The 20,677-nt window shown below is 34.2% G+C and overlaps 1 protein-coding gene across 2 annotated transcripts in view; it reads right to left on the bottom strand.

The window, feature by feature from the left end:
• TMPRSS2 (transmembrane serine protease 2) overlaps positions 1-20,677 on the bottom strand; it is a 115,143-nt gene that overhangs the window by 52,825 nt on the left and 41,641 nt on the right. For both annotated transcript variants that reach the window (XM_053705906.1, XM_053705907.1), the window contains exons 4-6: positions 11,934-12,020; positions 9,288-9,398; positions 7,977-8,106 (exon numbers count right to left, since the gene is read on the bottom strand). In XM_053705906.1, coding sequence (XP_053561881.1) covers positions 7,977-8,106; positions 9,288-9,398; positions 11,934-12,020 — 328 coding nt within the window. The remainder of the gene's footprint in view (positions 1-7,976; positions 8,107-9,287; positions 9,399-11,933; positions 12,021-20,677) is intronic.

Raw genomic sequence — 20,677 nt, 5'->3', positions numbered from 1 at the left:
TTTTATAATTTTGCATGAATTAAAAATGATTTGTTTTGCTTTTCAAACTAAAAAAAAATAAAAAAAAATACATATTTGTGCACAGCTCATCCAGAGACAGGTTTATCTCTAGGGGGAAGGATAACTCCCTTTACTCTATTGGTGGACAGCGGTAGATAGAGAGACAAATTTTACCTAAATTCACTGAAATATACATCCACTAAGTATACAGATGTGTAATGTGTCTAGATACACAGATACCTGCTCTATGTAGGGGACACTGAATAATATATTTCATACGTTTTTCATGACTAGTCTAATAATGCACAAAGCTCATATAGGCAAACAATGTATAAACATAAACAAAATGTTGTACAGAGAACAGTAAAGCACCTGCCATTCTCGAGATGACATTGGCTCCAAACACAGACCGGCAACAACCACTAATAACTGTGTTCCACAAATTAACATACAGAGAATTCTGCAACACTAAAGAGTCTTAAACAAGCAAAAAAAACAAAACAAATGATAATAAAAAAAAATCTAGTTTGAACCATATTTCATACATATATTTAAAAAAATCTTATATTAGCAAAGTTCAATGTATATTAACAAGTTCTATAATATATATGTTATGGGTAAAGTCTAATATTGGGTAATCCTAGGATTTCCCAGGTAAAACGGACATTACCCAAGCGGCTGTGGGTAAACCCTTATGTAAGATCATAAATCCCCTCAGAGTGCATGCGCTTCATCAAGTCACCGCATCAAACATGTATGATACACTGTAATTCCACCATCTTTACTATATTTTTTGCCTCTGCCTGGGGGTTTAAAGGTGGACGAAGCCCCCCTTTTAAACCTTACTCCCCAAGGTTTACTTGGGATGGATGGCAGAGGATCGGCAGGGCACCACCATTCAACCCTCCAAATGGAGGCAAAAAAAAAATAATGTAGATGGGGGAATTACAGTACATCGGGCTTTACCCACAGTCACTTGGGTAATGTCCGTTTTACCCGGGTAATCCTAGGATTACCCGGATATCTTACCTTACTCGTAACATATATATATATATATATATATATATATATATATATATATATATATATATATATATATATATATATATATATATATATATATATATATATTCAATTTTCAGGTTAAGATTTTTATATGTGTAAAGTCAGAAGCGCTAAACAAAAGCTCAGCTGCAGGGTTAATCTGCCATACAGACAAATGTAGCAATGTATTTAAGCATAAATATGAAAATAAAAATAGTTAGCAATTTATTTATTGAGATCTCTCACAAAAGATACAAATATGGATCCATATATTACATGTACAATAAAAACATATGACAAAGATGAAAAAAAGTCCTGTAAGTCCCAAATAGAAAAAAAACAAGAATAATGTATGAAAAAGTTCTTAGACGAGTCTGTGTTATGTTCCAAAAATATATGTCCCACAAAAAAGTTAAAAACACGTTGACCTTTTATTCCATAATATCCGGTTATTGTTATTGTGCATGGTGAATATTTAGCAGTATTGCACTATATATTTTTTCTTTCACAGGTTTTTTCACATTGTTACAATAGGATATCTGGCTACCTATCAGATAGCTTTCATCTGTTATCTAGCGTTAAGTGTATTATTTACGGAAACTAGGTTAACATTTTTAGCCATTAGTGTTCTATTTAACATTAACACATTTAGGGCCAGATTTAACTCTCCCGATCGAGCGTTAACTGTGCCTTGGGTTGTGCTTGTATTACAAGTTGAAAGTAAACTGTTTTTCGCACGCTAACCCGACAAGCGTAAGTCGATTAGAAATCAATAGAAGTCAATAGAGCAAAAAAAGAAAACAAACACCCTACTCATGCGCATTCTGATTGCATATTTTCAAGTGTGCTAACCCGACATAAAAATATGAATATTGCACAGTCCAATGCTCTTCACATAGAATATGTTCTATTTAGTCATAAATACATATTTCTATATATATCTAATGTTTTTGTTTGTTTTTGCAAAAATATATATGTATACCTTTATATATAGATGATTATATATAGGTAAAGATATATAAATATACAGGGAGTGCAGAATTATTAGGTAAATGAGTATTTTGACCACATCATCCTCTTTATGCATTTTGTCTTACTCCAAGCTGTATAGGCTTGAAAGCCTACTACCAATTAAGCATATTAGGTGATGTGCATCTCTGTAATGAGAAGGGGTGTGGTCTAATGGCATCAACACTTCCTTTCCTTTGGCAAAATGGGTCAAAAGAAGGACTTGACAAGCTCAGAAAAGTCAAAAATAGTGAGATATCTTGCAGAGGGATGCAGCACTCTTAAAATTGCAAAGCTTCTGAAGCGTGATCATCGAACAATCAAGCGTTTCATTCAAAATAGTCAACAGGGTCGCAAGAAGCGTGTGGAAAAACCAAGGCGCAAAATAACTGCCCATGAACTGAGAAAAGTCAAGCGTGCAGCTGCCAAGATGCCACTTGCCACCAGTTTGGCCATATTTCAGAGCTGCAACATCACTGGAGTGCCCAAAAGCACAAGGTGTGCAATACTCAGAGACATGGCCAAGGTAAGAAAGGCTGAAAGACGACCACCACTGAACAAGACACACAAGCTGAAACGTCAAGACTGGGCCAAGAAATATCTCAAGACTGATTTTTCTAAGGTTTTATGGACTGATGAAATGAGAGTGAGTCTTGATGGGCCAGATGGATGGGCCCGTGGCTGGATTGGTAAAGGGCAGAGAGCTCCAGTCCGACTCAGACGCCAGCAAGGTGGAGGTGGAGTACTGGTTTGGGCTGGTATCATCAAAGATGAGCTTGTGGGGCCTTTTCGGGTTGAGGATGGAGTCAAGCTTAACTCCCAGTCCTACTGCCAGTTTCTGGAAGACACCTTCTTCAAGCAGTGGTACAGGAAGAAGTCTGCATCCTTCAAGAAAAACATGATTTTCATGCAGGACAATGCTCCATCACACGCGTCCAAGTACTCCACAGCGTGGCTGGCAAGAACGGGTATAAAAGAACAAAATCTAATGACATGGCCTCCTTGTTCACCTGATCTGAACCCCATTGAGAACCTGTGGTCCATCATCAAATGTGAGATTTACAAGGAGGGAAAACAGTACACCTCTCTGAACAGTGTCTGGGAGGCTGTGGTTGCTGCTGCACGCAATGTTGATGGTGAACAGATCAAAACACTGACAGAATCCATGGATGGCAGGCTTTTGAGTGTCCTTGCAAAGAAAGGTGGCTATATTGGTCACTGATTTGTTTCTGTTTTGTTTTTGAATGTCAGAAATGTATATTTGTGAATGTTGAGATGTTATATTGGTTTCACTGGTAAAAATAAATAATTGAAATGGGTATATATTTGTTTTTTGTTAAGTTGCCTAATAATTATGCACAGTAATAGTCACCTGCACACACAGATATCCCCCTAAAATAGCTAAAACTAAAAACAAACTAAAAACTACTTCCAAAAATATTCAGCTTTGATATTAATGAGTTTTTTGGGTTCATTGAGAACATGGTTGTTGTTAAATAATAAAATTAATCCTCAAAAATACAACTTGCCTAATAATTCTGCACTCCCTGTATATATATATAGGAACATCTATTAATAAATACTTAGAACATATTCTGCTATGTGCAGAACATTGGATGTGAAATATTTAAAGTAAATACACAGTATAACACTTTATTAAACATGAATATTGTATAAATATGCTTTGAAATGTTTTCATCTACTTAACTGCCAAGGGCACTAATGAACTTATATATATATATATATATATATATATACATATATATATATATATATATATATATATATATATATATATATATATATATATATATATATATATATATATATATATATATATATGTGTGTATAGATATGTACTTATGTGTTTATATGTGTGTATATGTCTGTAAATACATATATACACATATAAATACATACAGTAGATAATTTTATATACACATATGTACACACACACACACACACACACACATATATATATACATATATACACATATACATCTTTAGACATGTATATATATGTATGTATATATATGTATGTCTATGTTAAAGCCCTTTGAAGCCTTTTTTTCTAACAACTGAGTCCTCATAATTTTTTTGTGCAATATTTTTTAATTAATTGTTATTAGACAGTGTTATTATGAGTGTAACTGTACTTTGTGATGTATTTTTGTTGTATTTTGTGACACATTTTTGTTTTGTGAAACAGTAACCAGAGCTCTGAGGTTGCACTAACCTGACGTGGCTTAACTTCAATTGCGAAGAAAAAATGGGGTTTATTTAGCAGCGCTAAAAAAAGCTAGGAAATGATGATACCAATCTAATTTATGTTTTATACAATCTATTTTATTTAAAAATTCTTATAACACATAAAAACAACAGCAAATGCTTTTCCTAATTAATAAAGGGACGTCTCCCTTATACAACACTTATAAAAACAGACTAGAACCATATAATCCTAGAATTTAAGGTATAAAGGAATTAATTCTATAGATAACATATGGCAAGCAACAAATTTCTAAGATAAATGGTGAATTAAATATTTAAAAGGCACAAATGTATCAATCCTAATAGCTTTACAGTTCTTCAGTAACAAATTCAGTTATAAAGTTACACAGTTACTTTCCTTGGACATATAATTGGCTCAGGTGTGCTGGATAGTTAAAAAGGCAAAAAACAGCCAATATTCTGATTTAGGTGCCAAAGCAATCGTGGTTAATGGAAATGGTTAATTTAACAGATGAATACCTTGATGTCTTTAAAGTTCAGTTTGCGTGTTTTAAAAAACGTAGTGCAAATTAGTGTAGAGGTACCTTAATCTGTCCTGGTTGCAACCGCTGATTATCTTCACTGTGAGGGATTCACAGACTGTTTGTTCCTGGTGCTTCTGATAAGTCACCTGACCTTCTCTTTGATTCAGAGGTCAGGGGTGATGATCCGTTCTGGTGATGTAGTTATCCTTTTTTTGTTTTCCTTTCTTCTTATAGCCCAAATATTGTTTTCATCTGGGTTCCCTCAGACTTCTTAAGGTTTGAAGAAATCTTTGGTCAGTGTTTAGCAGTAACACCGTATTCCCTGAAGTTACCAAAGGTAGATTTTAACTTGCAGGGTCAGGAGAAAAGTTTAAAGTTGCAGGGTCACACAGCTTTGTGACAGTAGTAAATGAAGTTTAGTAGAGTGTAGCAGGTCCCATTCAACGCGTTTCACCCTTCTGGGCTTCTTGATAAAGCCCAGAAGGGTGAAACGCGTTGAATGGGACCTGCTACACTCTACTAAACTTCATTTACTACTGTCACAAAGCTGTGTGACCCTGCAACTTTAAACTTTTCTCCTGACCCTGCAAGTTAAAATCTACCTTTGGTAACTTCAGGGAATACGGTGTTACTGCTAAACACTGACCAAAGATTTCTTCAAACCTTAAGAAGTCTGAGGGAACCCAGATGAAAACAATATTTGGGCTATAAGAAGAAAGGAAAACAAAAAAAGGATAACTACATCACCAGAACGGATCATCACCCCTGACCTCTGAATCAAAGAGAAGGTCAGATGACTTATCAGAAGCACCAGGAACAAACAGTCTGTGAATCCCTCACAGTGAAGATAATCAGCGGTTGCAACCAGGACAGATTAAGGTACCTCTACACTAATTTGCACTACGTTTTTTAAAACACGCAAACTGAACTTTAAAGACATCAAGGTATTCATCTGTTAAATTAACCATTTCCATTAACCACAATTGCTTTGGCACCTAAATCAGAATATTGGCTGTTTTTTGCCTTTTTAACTATCCAGCACACCTGAGCCAATTATATGTCCAAGGAAAGTAACTGTGTAACTTTATAACTGAATTTGTTACTGAAGAACTGTAAAGCTATTAGGATTGATACATTTGTGCCTTTTAAATATTTAATTCACCATTTATCTTAGAAATTTGTTGCTTGCCATATGTTATCTATAGAATTAATTCCTTTATACCTTAAATTCTAGGATTATATGGTTCTAGTCTGTTTTTATAAGTGTTGTATAAGGGAGACGTCCCTTTATTAATTAGGAAAAGCATTTGCTGTTGTTTTTATGTGTTATAAGAATTTTTAAATAAAATAGATTGTATAAAACATAAATTAGATTGGTATCATCATTTCCTAGCTTTTTTTAGCGCTGCTAAATAAACCCCATTTTTTCTTCTTATCCACCATTTAGTTCTCTTTGAGGGAAGAACTTTTTTAGCAGCAGGAATCCACCTTTAGGCGCTCCTATCACACTACACATAAATACTTAACTTCAATTGCGCTCAAGCGATTGCGTTTACATTCAACTTGTTTTACGAGTGAAAAAATAGACGTGCGCAAACACCCGGGATAAACCCCTTTTCACTTGTGCGTAACTGTTAATGCTCCACTCATAATCTAGCCCTTAGTGTTTAGGTAGTAAACAGTAAGGTTACTTAAAAGTTTGTTATCTAGGGAGACACCTGTCTACACAACTATGCTTTTGTTTATCTTTAGAAATTGGTTTTCAGAATTCTCAGCAATGTAAACAGATGAGCTATTTATATATACAGTATATGCACCTTGTTCCCTCTCTGAGAAATAGTTGGACTGCTCCTGTTGTATTTGATTTGAGAAGCTACTAGTGTAATTCATTTTACCAAAACATATTTTCATTACAAATAACAAGGACAAGATTAAATAAAAAAATGGATGGACAAACCTTTTATGTACAGGTTTTTAGGTTTGGTAACGTCCCTCTAGGATTTCATTTATCAACAAATAATCAACAGAGACATTAAACATCTCTTGCTTTTGTGTCAAAATTGTACTTTGTTCCACGCTTCCTAATGTCACCAAAAAGCAAAATATATTAATTAGGTTTTTCAGATGCAGCAAATTTCCTAAACCACCTACTGATTTGCAGAAATTGCAGGTTACAGATTTTGCTTTTTGGTCTGTCTAGGGAGCGTGTGACAAGCAACATTTTTACACAAAAGCAAGAGATCATTAATGTCCTTTTAAGACTAGGAGAAAGAAGAAGTAGGATTTTCAGTTTCTGGTAACAAACTGCAAGTCATGCATAGAGGATTAACTGACTTTCATTAAAGTAAATAATTCTAAAGACACAGATAAAACTATAGAAAAAAAAAATCTTCTTCTGGTATAAGGTAAGGCTTCTGTTTTTTTGCTACTGATTTATGGATATTACCTACTTCTCTAGATTCTCAAGGACATATTTAGTTAGAAAATTCTATACAGTAATTTTTCTATGGAGGGTGATGTAGCTCAAATGTAACCAAAGATTATTGTCACACTACATTTTTCTTTGCATTCTTGTCTAATCTAGGGCACTGGTTTTCAAACCTGTCATCAGGCCTCCCTAACAGGCCAGGTTTTCAGGATAACCTTGGGTGAGAGCAGGTATGTGGAACCTGGTATGGTAGGGCCATACAACACATGGCGGAGTCAGTGCATCCTGGGAGGGTTCAGGATGGGTTGTGTACAGGCAGGTGACCTGGGATTGTTGCTACGTGTTCTTGGTGTAATTTAGAATTACTTGGTAGATTTTAGGAAGTTCCTGGTTTTATTTTATGAGACAGGGACATATATAATAGATTTGAGAGAAACAGAAGCCCAGAGCTCCAAATCAAGACTGTCCCGAAAAAGATGGGACATCTAGGAACTCTAATGAGGCATAATTTAGCATTAAAATAATTAAGTAGTCATGCAATAACCTTCCATTTCTAGCAATGATTTAATACTTGACTATTGAAACATAAATATGTAATAAAAAAAAATTGTACTAGGAACAGTTTATGCTTTTTGTATTTTTTAATGAATTTTAAAAGGTTTTATACCTTGATCTTGAAACTTCCTGTCTAGCTCTAGTAATGTGTTCTAAAATATAAATAAATAAGAGATGATTATTCTTACACACTATATCCTATTGAACTGCAGGCTTTCCTTCCAATCTCATTATCCCAATTCTCATTGCACACGGGGAGCCATGTGGTTTTCTCTGATGAGTAGGCTTGCAGCTGAAACGTAGGTCCGAAAAGCCGAACTGTCACAGAAATGCAAGATTATTATGTACTTTCATGATTTATGTTGGCAATTGTTTCTAAAAAAATAATTATTAAAATTGTGGTTTTCTATTGCCCCGAGATAGGCTGGAGTGTTTACTACAGACTTTAGAATCCTAATACATTGTGCACAGTGTGTAGGACAAACACTTTTTATACAAAATTAATAGGAATTTAAAGAAATATTAAACATCTCATGCTTTTGTGTGAACCACTGGACTTTTTCTACAGTCCCTAAAGAGGCAGAAAAGCAAAAAATGTAACCTAGGTTTTCCATATGCTCTAAATTACCCAAACTAGCTATTGATTTGCACTGTTTACAGGGTACAGAATGTGCTTTGTTTGCCTCTCTAGGGCGTGTGTGAGAAGCACAGTTTTTACACAAAAGCAACAAGTGTTTAATGTACTTTTAACAACTGATATATACTATGCATATATAACAAAAATAAATATAATGTCCATTTAATCTACTGCTTCTATCTTCTCAAACAAACATGGTATAGTGTCATTGTGGATAAATAAATCTAACAAATGAACAAATCCTAATACGGCAGGTTATACATATCATTTTTGCATTTTAAGTGCTAAATATTGAAGAAATATTTGAGATCTGATTTTTTTATATTTAAAAAACATTACTTAAAGGGACACTGAACCCAATTTTTTTATTTCGTGATTCCGATAGAGCATGCAATTTTAATCACCTTTCTAATTTTACTCCTATTATCAAATTTTCTTCGTTCTCTTGCTATCTTTATTTGAAAAAAGAAGGTATCTACACTATTTTCGGTTCAAACCCTGGACAGCACTTATTTATTGGTGGGTGAATTTAACCCCAAACAGCAAGAACAACCCAGGTTGTTCACCAAAAATGGGCCAGCATCTAAACTTACTTTCTTTCATTTCAAATAAAGATACCAAGAGAATTAAGAAAATTTAATAGGAGTAAATTAGAAAGTTGCTTAAAATTGCATGCTCTATCTGAATCACAAAAGAAAAAAAATGGGTTCAGTGTCCCTTTAAATACAAGAGTCTAATGCCCAGAAAGGAAAGGTGCACAGTGGTACTTATCATAGTTTTAAAAAAGGGGTCATGGGGGGTTGCTTGTTAACATATAATTATTTGTTAGAACATTTTTGGTGACTCGCTGTAACATACTTACCACAGAATGCTTCATCTTCTCCATTAGGACATTGCGGTGTCCCATCACACCACTCTGATGCGCTGACGCACTTTCCTGATGAGCCACACGCCATGCCAGAACTACATGATACTGTAAAAACACATGAAATAAATGTTTGGAATAATCTCAACCCATAAGACAAATTTGCAGCTAACTGGCATAAAATATCCATTCCCATAACATATAAACTACTTTAGGGATTAATGTTTTCAGTGTCAGTGCAAAAGCACATATTGCATACTTCTCAACTGTCAGTATTTTCCTGGGACAGCCCAAGTTTTTGGTCTACTATGCTGTAGTATAAGTGTCTCAGGAACATGTCCCACATTGTAAAAATCTGCCCTGGCATGGATATTTCTAACATGATTCAGATAGAGCATACAACTTCTAATTTTCTTCTATTATCTAATTTGCTTCATTCTCCTTGCATCCTTTGTTGAAGGAGCAGTAGTGGACTACTGGGAGCTAGCTGATGGCCAATAACAAGAGGCATATATATGCAAACTCCAATCAGCAGCTTTTGAGCCTACCTAGGTATACTTTTCAACAAAAGATACAAAAAGAAGGAAACAGATTATAGAAATAAAATAGAAAGTTTAAAATTGTATGCTCTATCTAAATTTTGAAAGAAAAGAAAAAATCTGGTTTTCATGTCCCTTTTGTGCAAATTGTGTGCAATTTGTATTAGATGTCTTGTGGTGACACACAGTGGGCGGGGCTTTAAATAGCAATGGTGGGAGTGGTCAGAACTTTTGCAACCTGTATAATCGATTACTAAAATAAGAGAAAGAAAACTGAACCATTCACACAAAAATACTCTGGAAAAAAATATGGCCTAGATTACAAGGGGAGCGCTAATTTATTGCATGCTGTTAACGGGCAAATTAACGCTCAAAAGTTTAACCAGAGGTCAGACCTCAGGTTAATTTTTTTAGATGTGCCCAACTGCCCCACCAAAAAAATGTGTAGTGCCTTCTGAAAAAAAATAATAACATCTTTGTTTGTTTTTTAAAAAAAACCCTGAACAAAGCAGTTTTTTAGGGATTAAAGTTGATGTGTGTGGGGTGTTAGAAACAAATTGGCACTGAAAAGTGCCTTTCCATTACGGTATATGCGGACTATGTGTTCTCAATAAATATATATGTATATGCTTATATAAAAAATATATTTATGTCTTAATATGTGTGTGTATATATATATATATATATATATATATATATATATATATATATATATATATATATATATATATATATATATATGTATATGCTTATATACATATATATTTATGTGTTAATATGTGAATATATATATATGAATATGCTTATATATATTTATGTGTTATTATGTATATATATATATATATATATATATGTATATGATTATATACATATATATTTATGTTTTAATATGTATATATATATATATATTTATATATATATATATGTATATATTCATATACATATATATTTATGTGTTAATATGTGAATATATATATATATATATATATATATATATATATATATATATATATATATGAATATGCTTATATATATTTATGTGCTAATATGTGTGTATATATATATAAATGTATATATAAATGTATATATATATATATATATATATATATATATATATATATATATATATATATATATATATACAGTATATATATATATATATATATATATATATTTATGTATATGTTTATATACATATATATTTATGTGTTAATATGTGTATATATATATATGTATATGCTTATATACATATATATTTATGTGTTAATATGTGACTGTATATATATATATATATATATATATATATATATATATATATATATATATGTATATGCTTATATACATATTTATGTATGTGTTAATATGTGTATATATATATGTATATGCTTATATACATATATATTTATGTGTTAATATGTGTATATATATATATATGTATATATTCATATACAGGTATACCTCACTTTACAGCGCTTCACTTTACAGCGCTTTGTGGAGCTGCAGTTCAACCTCCAAATATTTGAAACAGTGCTGTAATCTTCGTGAGATTGCGAGAAAAATGACTGGCACCATTTTGTTATGCACAGTTCACTTTGTTTACAGCATTACAGTGCAATCTGTGTCTCAGTGTTATAGTCTGGCAAATTTTACTACAGTAATTGTCACTATTTTACAGGTACAGTATTTATTGAATACTGTGCTGAGCTAGTGTTAAACTAAACTTAGCAATATTGCATCTCTAATATATGTTAGTTTAAACATGTTTTTTAAGTTTTTAAACACACTGGCAAGGTAAAAGATAGCTAAAACTGCCTTGTTTCACTTTAAGGCAGTTTTCACTTTACAGTGCTCAATTTAATAAAGAAAGTATCTGGGAAGTCTCTTAAAATGGCATTCTCTATCTCAATCGTGAGAGTTTTATATTAACTTTACTGTCCCTTTAAAGTCCAGCTGCTTCTGATAAGACCCCTATGAAATGAACATTATACAGACAGAAATATTTTGTTTGTAACCTCAATCTTTCAATTCCTTCCATAAAGGTTCTTTATCTGGTTTATCAAACTTCTTCCATTTAACAAAAAATATAAAAAAATATTATTCTTACAAAACTTCCAGCAGAGTACGCCAATAATAATTGCTGCCACAACGAGTATACAGATGGCTGCAACAATCCAAACATACTTTCTTGATTCTAAAAGAAGTAAATGACAGAATTAGTAAACAAATATGGGTTACACAAAAACATTATCTACATGTTTTATCATTTAGTGTAATGTCAGACACATTGTATCCTTTATAGAAGGAAATTATTTAATCAATATAACTAAATGTTCACATATTTGTATACAATACACATTGTATCCTTTATAGAAGGAAATTATTGAATCAATATAACTACATGATCACATATTTGTATACAATACACATAGTTATCATTTAGGGTAATGGCAGACACATTGTATCCTTTATAGTAGGAAATGATTTATTAAATAACTACATGATCACATATTTGTATACAATACACAGTTTTATAATTTAGTGTAATGGCAAACACATTGTATCCTTTATAGAAGGAAATGATTTATTAAATAACTACATGATCACATATTTGTATACAATACACAGTTTTATAATTTAGTGTAATGGCAGACACATTGTATCCTTTATAGAAGGAAATGATTTATTAGATAACTAGATGATCACATATTTGTATACAATACACATTTTACATAACATTTAAAGTTATTTAAATATTCCATTCTCATGTTGCAATTTCTCTTGTAATATACAACGAACAAGTGGCCTAGGTATATAAACCACCCCTCTGAAAATGCTATATTTGCTATAAATTAAAAATGAATTGGTAGTGGATCATTGGTTATAATATGGACATTTTTACAGCACTCATGGGGTGCGATCCGATATAGATCGCAGTTTGCGGCGCAAGCGAGGGAACCCGCGTCGCCCGCAGTTTCAGCTCGCAACTCGAGCCATCCAATATGCGGCGCCGTCACTTGCTAAAGTGGCGCAAGTCTCACAAACCAGCGATGTCCAGAAATCTGCGTAAGTACAGAGTTTTGGAGTTGCCAGTGACTTGCGCCACGTTAGAAACTGCCGGCGCCTATAAAACCTGACTAAAGTCTAAATCACCCGCACTAACACGCCTCCTAAACATAGCCCGACACGTCTAACCCTCTATCCGCTATCCCCCCTCACTAGCCTAACAATAAAAAAAGCTATTAACCCCTAAAACGCCGCTACCGTACCCCGCCGCAACCTAATAAAGTTATTAACCCCTAAACCGTTGCTCCCGTACCCCGCCGCCAGCTATATTAAATCTATAACCCCCTAAAGTGAGCCCCTAACACCGCTGTCATCTCTATTAAAATTATTAACCCCTAATGTAAGCCCCTTACACCGCCGCCATCTATATTAAAATTATTAACCCCTAATGTAAGCCCCTAACACCGCCGCCATCTCTATTAAAATTATTAACCCCTAATCTAATCCCCCTATACCGCCGCCAGCTATATTAATATTATTAACTCCTAATGTAAGCCCCTTACACCGCCGCCATCTCTATTAAAATTATTAACCCCTAATTTAATCTACCTACCCCGCCGCCAGCTATGTTATCTATATTAACCCTAAGTATATTATAGTTAATATAGGTATTACATTATATATATTAACTATATTAACCCTAATTATATTAGGCTTAATATAGTTAATATAGTTACTATAGTATTTATATTAACTATATTAACTCTATCTAACCCTAACACCCCTAACTAAATTTATATTAAATTAATCTAATTCATTTATAAACTAAAATATTCCTATTTAAATCTAAATACTTACCTATAAAATAAACCCTAAGATAGCTACAATATAATTAATAATTACATTGTAGCTATGTTAGGGTTAATATTTATTTTACAGGTAAATTGTTAATTATTTTAACTAGGTATAATAGCTATTAAATAGTTATTAACTATTTAATATCTACCTAGTTAAAATAATTACCCAATTACCTGTAAAATAAATCCTAACCTAAGTTACAAATATACCTACACTATCAATAAATTAAATAAACTACAAACATCTATCTAAAAATACAATTAAATTAACTAAACTAAATTACAAAAAAAAAAAAACACTAAATTACAAAAAATGAAAAAAAGGATTACAAGATTTTTAAGCTAATTACACCTATTCTAAGCCCCCTAATAAAATAATAAAGCCCCCCAAAATAAAAAAATTCCCTGCCCTATTCTAAATTAAAAAAAATTCAAAGCTCTTTACCTTACCAGCCCTTAAAAGGGCCTTTTGTGGGGCATGCCCCAAAGAATTCAGCTCTTTTGCATTTAAAAACATATACAATACCCCCCCCCCATTACAACCCACCACCCACATACCCCTATTCTAAAACCACCCAAACCCCCCTTAAAAAAGCCTAACACTACCCCCCTGAAGATCTCCCTACCTTGTCTTCACCACACCGGGCCGAACTCCTCATCCGATCCGGGCGATGTCTTGCTCCAAGCGGCAAAGAAGAATTCTTCCTCCGGCGATGTCTTCCTCCAAGCGGCAAAGAAGAATTCTTCCTCCGGCGACGTCTTCCTCCAAGCGGCAGCAAAGTCTTCATCCTTCCGGCGGCATCTTCAATCTTCTTTCTTCGCTCCGCCGCCGCGGAGCATCCATCCCGGCCGACGACTGAACGACGAATGAGGTACCTTTAAATGACGTCATTCAAGATGGCGTCCGCCGAATTCCGATTGGCTGATAGGATTCTATCAGCCAATCAGAATTAAGTTAGAAAAATCTGATTGGCTGATTGAATCAGCCAATCAGATTCAAGTTCAATCCGATTGGCTGATCCAATCAGCCAATCAGATTGAGCTCGCATTCTATTGGCTGTTCCGATCAGCCAATAGAATGCGAGCTCAATCTGATTGGCTGATTGGATCAGCCAATCGGATTGAACTTGAATCTGATTGGCTGATTCAATCAGCCAATCAGATTTTTCTAACTTAATTCCGATTGGCTGATAGAATCCTATCAGCCAATAGGAATTCGGCGGACGCCATCTTGGATGACGTCATTTAAAGGTACCTCATTCGTCGTTCAGTCGTCGGCCGGGATGGATGCTCCGCGGCGGCGGAGCGAAGAAAGAAGATTGAAGATGCCGCCGGAAGGATGAAGACTTTGCTGCCGCTTGGAGGAAGACGTCGCCGGAGGAAGAATTCTTCTTTGCCGCTTGGAGGAAGACATCGCCGGAGGAAGAATTCTTCTTTGCCGCTTGGAGCAAGACATCGCCCGGATTGGATGAGGAGTTCGGCCCGGTGTGGTGAAGACAAGGTAGGGAGATCTTCAGGGGGGTAGTGTTAGGCTTTTTTAAGGGGGGTTTGGGTGGTTTTAGAATAGGGGTATGTGGGTGGTGGGTTGTAATGGGGGGGTATTGTATATGTTTTTAAATGCAAAAGAGCTGAATTCTTTGGGGCATGCCCCACAAAAGGCCCTTTTAAGGGCTGGTAAGGTAAAGAGCTTTGAAATTTTTTTAATTTAGAATAGGGCAGGGAATTTTTTTTATTTTGGGGGGCTTTATTATTTTATTAGGGGGCTTAGAATAGGTGTAATTAGCTTAAAAATCTTGTAATCTTTTTTTTATTTTTTGTATATTAGTGTTTGTTTTTTTTTGTAATTTAGTTTAGTTAATTTAATTGTATTTTTAGATAGATGTTTGTAGTTTATTTAATTTATTGATAGTGTAGGTATATTTGTAACTTAGGTTAGGATTTATTTTACAGGTAATTGGGTAATTATTTTAACTAGGTAGATATCAAATAGTTAATAACTATTTAATAGCTATTATACCTAGTTAAAATAATTAACAATTTACCTGTAAAATAAATATTAACCCTAACATAGCTACAATGTAATTATTAATTATATTGTAGCTATCTTAGGGTTTATTTTATAGGTAAGTATTTAGATTTAAATAGGAATATTTTAGTTTATAAATGAATTAGATTAATTTAATATAAATTTAGTTAGGGGTGTTAGGGTTAGATAGAGTTAATATAGTTAATATAAATACTATAGTAACTATATTAACTATATTAACCCTAATATAATTAGGGTTAATATAGTTAATATATATAATGTAATACCTATATTAACTATAATATACTTAGGGTTAATATAGATAACATAGCTGGCGGCGGGGTAGGTAGATTAAATTAGGGGTTAATCATTTTAATAGAGATGGCGGCGGTGTAAGGGGCTTACATTAGGGGTTAATAATATTAATATAGCTGGCGGCGGTATAGGGGGATTAGATTAGGGGTTAATAATTTTTATATAGGTGGCGGCGGTGTAACGGGTCAGATTAGGGGATAGATAAGGTAGATGACAGCGGTGTAAGGGGTTCACATTAGGGGATAGATAAGGTAGATGGCGGCGGTTTTAGGGGCTCACAGTAGGGGGTTAGTTTATGTAGATGGCGGCGGGGTCCGGGAGCGGCGGTTTAGTGGTTAATAACTTTATTAGGGATTTCGGGGGGGGGGGATCGCGGTTGACAGGTAGATAGACATTGCGCATGCGTTAGGTGTTAGGTTTTATTTAGCAGATCGCGGGTGACAGGTAGATAGACATTGCGCATGCGTTAGGTGTTAGGTTTATTTTCTAGCTAGTTTAGGGAGTTACGGGGCTCCAATAGTCAGCGTAAGGCTTCTTACGGCTGCTTTTTGTGGCGAGGTGAAAATGGAGTAAGTTTTCTCCATTTTCGCCACGTAAGTCCTTACGCTGCATATTGGATACCAAACTGCGCTGGTTTGGTATACCTGCCTATAGCCAAAAAAACTACGGGCGACGGCAGAAATATACGGGCGTAACTTCTAGGTTACGCCGTATATAGGATACCAAACCAGCGCAAATATTGGCGTCGCCGGCTTTTGCGGGCGACGATTTTTATCGGATCGACCCCATGCAGAGCTGCCTACAGTCATAGTAAAGGTATAGGAAAGTCAAAATTAAACTTATATGAATCAGAAAGCTTTCATTTTAAGACATTTTTAAATTCACCTCTATTACAAATGTGCTTTGTTCTCTTGGTATCCCCTGTTTAAAAAGAATATATCCTTCACTAGTGGGAAATAGCAGCTGATGTCTCTTGTGATTGGCTAACTAGATGTGTTCAGCTAGCTGCCAGCCGTGCAATGCTGCTTCTTCAGCAATGGATAACAAGAGAATGAAGCAAATTTGATAATAGAAGTAAATTGGAAAGTTGTTTAAAATGTAAGGTTCTATCTTAAAGGGACAGTCTATAGCAGAATTTTTATTGTTTTAAAAGATAGATAATCCATTTATTACCCATTCCCCAGTTTTGCATAACCAACACAGTTATATTAATATACTTTTTTTTTTTTTTTTTTTTTTAAATATTTTTATTGAGGTTTCGAAGAGCAAATCACAATAAAAGAAGAAAAAAAAAACAGTATACATAATTAGTCATTACACAGAATGTCAAGTACATTACAATGTTGAGTGTATACAAACCATCTAGAAAGAAGAACAAACAACACTAGATTACAGTTGTGATTTGCCAATTTGGGTGTAAACCTTCTAATGCACTCTAGAGGTCTCACCAAAACCTCAAACATAAGCAAAATAGAGCTTCTACCGAAGGTTAATATATAATAAGAGAGACCACTTTTGGGTCTCAAACCAACCTCTTTTCTTTTTTATATCGGTTATGGATAGAGTTAAGAATATTATAGATAGTCGTTGTAATATAATATATGGGAATGTTGCATTTAGTAGAATGTAGTGTAGTAATAAACAGTAAGCTTGGGTTCAAAAAGCTTTAACTCTATTTGTAGGCAGGATTAGGATTTATGAAATAAAGCTACAGTACAAAATAAAATATGAAATGTGGGATATGATACATTCTGTAGTATAGTAAAATGTAATATACACTCCCCTATTAACAAATAGAATCCATACTAGGGACATCAAACTAGATATAGAGGCACATACAGGCTTTGCTCTAATCTCGATGATCTTGAAAGAAGCCTCTGAAAAATGCTTTAGAAATGGTGGTTTGGTAAACAGGTACTGTAGATCAGACCTGCTGATCTAAATAAGGGGATGGGTTCTATACTGTGGTTTTATAAAAGAGTAAATAAGTGCTTAGGGGGTAATGAAAATTACGGCATAGGCAAGAGAAGCCGTGTATTTAGTTCTCCTATTGCTAGGGGACTCATTTCTTAGGGGGGTGAAGGAGGCCTTATATCAGTCATGATGATGTGTAGGGACAGGAAGCATGGACCAAATTACAGTTGGATCAAGAGGAAGCTTACTTGGAAATAGCTTAATCAGTGTGACAAACTCTTGGAGGGGGAAACATATAAGGCTAGTTTTACAAGACTAAAAATCATCTCCTATAGGTCCCACTAAAATAAGAGAGACTATTAGATTTGTTGTGCTATATCTGGTTTCATGGTGTTAAAATCAAGATATATAAAATCTTGAGATGCAAAATAGAGCTACATTTTAATATTAACATTGAGGATTCAGGCATATAGTAAGGGGCCAAATAGCCCAGATATAAGGGTGGTGAAAAAATGTTTAGCCCCTCATTAAAAAAGGCTATGTTTAAAGCTATAAGTCATGAGTAAAATCATCTCCTATAGGTCTCACTAAGACAAGAGAGACTATTAGATTTGTTGTGCTATATCTGGTTTCATGTTGATATAATCAAGATGTATAAAGTCTCGAGATGCAATATAGAGCTACATTTTAATATTAACATTAAGGATTCAGGCATATAGTATGGGGCCAAATAGCCCGGATACAAGGGTAGTGAGAAAGTGTTCAGCCACTCAGTAAAAAGGCTATGTTTAAAACTATAAGTCATGAGTATCATGTTTACACGTTGAGCCAAAAGCAACTAGATAGTATAAACTGCCTAACTTTCCTATGAAAATACGGTACTTTTAAACTCTTAAGGAACTTGTTAGTCTCTAGTAATGGGGTAACGCCCCTCTTATGGAGAGTTATATTAATATACTTTTAACCTCTGCAATTATCTTGTATCTAAGCCTCTGCAAACTGCCCCTTTATTTCAGTTCTTTTGACAGACTTGCAGTCTAGCCAATCAGTGCCTGCTCCCAGATAACTTCACGTGCATGAGCACAGTGTTATCTATATGAAATACGTGAACTAACACCCTCTAGTGGTGAAAAACTGTTAAAACACATTCTGAAAAGAGGTGGCCTTCAAGGTTTAAGAAATTTGCATATGATCCTCCTAGGTTAAGCTTTCAACTAAGAATACCAAGAGAACAAAGCAAAATTGGTGATAAAAGAAAATTGGAAAATTGTTTAAAATTACATGCTTTATCTGAATCATGAAAGTTTATTTTGGCCTAGACTGTCCCTTTAATTATGAAAGAAAATTTTGGGGTTTCCTGACCCTTTAACTAGGGCTTCTGTGGGGGTACATGCAACAGGCTGGTCAGGTACAGTTCTGCCAATGGGCAGTGTAGGAGCATCCGCATGTTACACATATATCTACAGCGACAAAGAAACACTACACTATATACACACAATATATATTCATGCAGGTTTATATACACATAATGATAGATAAACATACTGTATATACAGAATACTGATAACAAAATAAAAATAAAAACTTCTGGGCACTGCACCTTCTGCACTGTCCCTAATTTGATTACCAAGATAGCCTGGGGGCAATTACCACCCTGCCCCCTGACTCAGTCCCCCACTTCTATAACCCCCCTCACCTTTTCCTTTAATTTAAATCAGAAAATTGTGGATTTTCCAGCCTTGGAAACTGAAACAGCACATGACAGGCCAACCTTGCCACATATATGTTCAAAATTTGCATTTTGAAATGTTATCTTTTCTGCAAACAATGGAGATTTGGTTGGGAACCTCCCTGCTCTGCATTGTGCAGCTGTGCCCATTGTGTGAGAGCAGGGCTTGTCAATCATCCCAGCTGGATCTGACCAGCATGATTTAACTAATGGAGAGGTTAAACGTGCACTGTTGGGACAAGTCCAGATTGGCTCCTCCATATAAGTAAAGTGGTGGGTGGAATTTGAGTATTAAAAAAACATTGCAGCAAACAAGGTTTTAATCTAATTTTATTTAAACTCTGATGATACATTAATCTATTGGAAGTCTGCACAGAAATGTAATTACAAAGTGTTTACTGTCCCTTTAATAACATTGTATTTCATTTTAATAGATTGTTAAATATTAAAATGTGATCATGTAGCTATATTGTTCAAATAATTTCCTTCTATATATTTAACATTTTGAATTTTTAGATGAGAAGAAAAAAAATTTCCAAGAGCAATAACAGATGTTATAAACCATAGAACTATGAAGTTTTAACAAAAATCAGAAGGAAAAATCAGGGAGAAACAAATATCCGTGAACCAACAAAAAAATAAAGAAGACAGAACTCTAAAAAAATATGTATAATTATATATAATTTATTTCAAATTTCCAATCATAAAAGTTAGGTTTAACTTTTTAGGTTTATATGATTTGTTAACTTTTCACTATAAATACTGACACTGCTACTGTTTTGTTTGCCACAGTTCTGTATAGACTACATGTAAAAGATCATGAAACAAAATGTATTTTGTAAAACATGACTTTGTTGGTATCCTTTGTAGAAGAGCATACCTTGTATGTTTATGAGGGTGCTGTCTTGAGTACAATATGGCAGCACACATTATAGCCTTGCCATTGTTGCAAAAATGCTGCCATATAGTGTTCCAAACATGCATGCTCCTGAGCCTACCTAAGT

This window comes from Bombina bombina, chromosome 3 (assembly GCF_027579735.1).
Source record: "Bombina bombina isolate aBomBom1 chromosome 3, aBomBom1.pri, whole genome shotgun sequence".
In the NCBI taxonomy this organism is placed as follows: Eukaryota; Metazoa; Chordata; class Amphibia; order Anura; family Bombinatoridae; genus Bombina; species Bombina bombina.
Note: the sequence above shows the minus strand (reverse complement) of the source record. Positions and strands in the feature narration are given on the sequence as shown.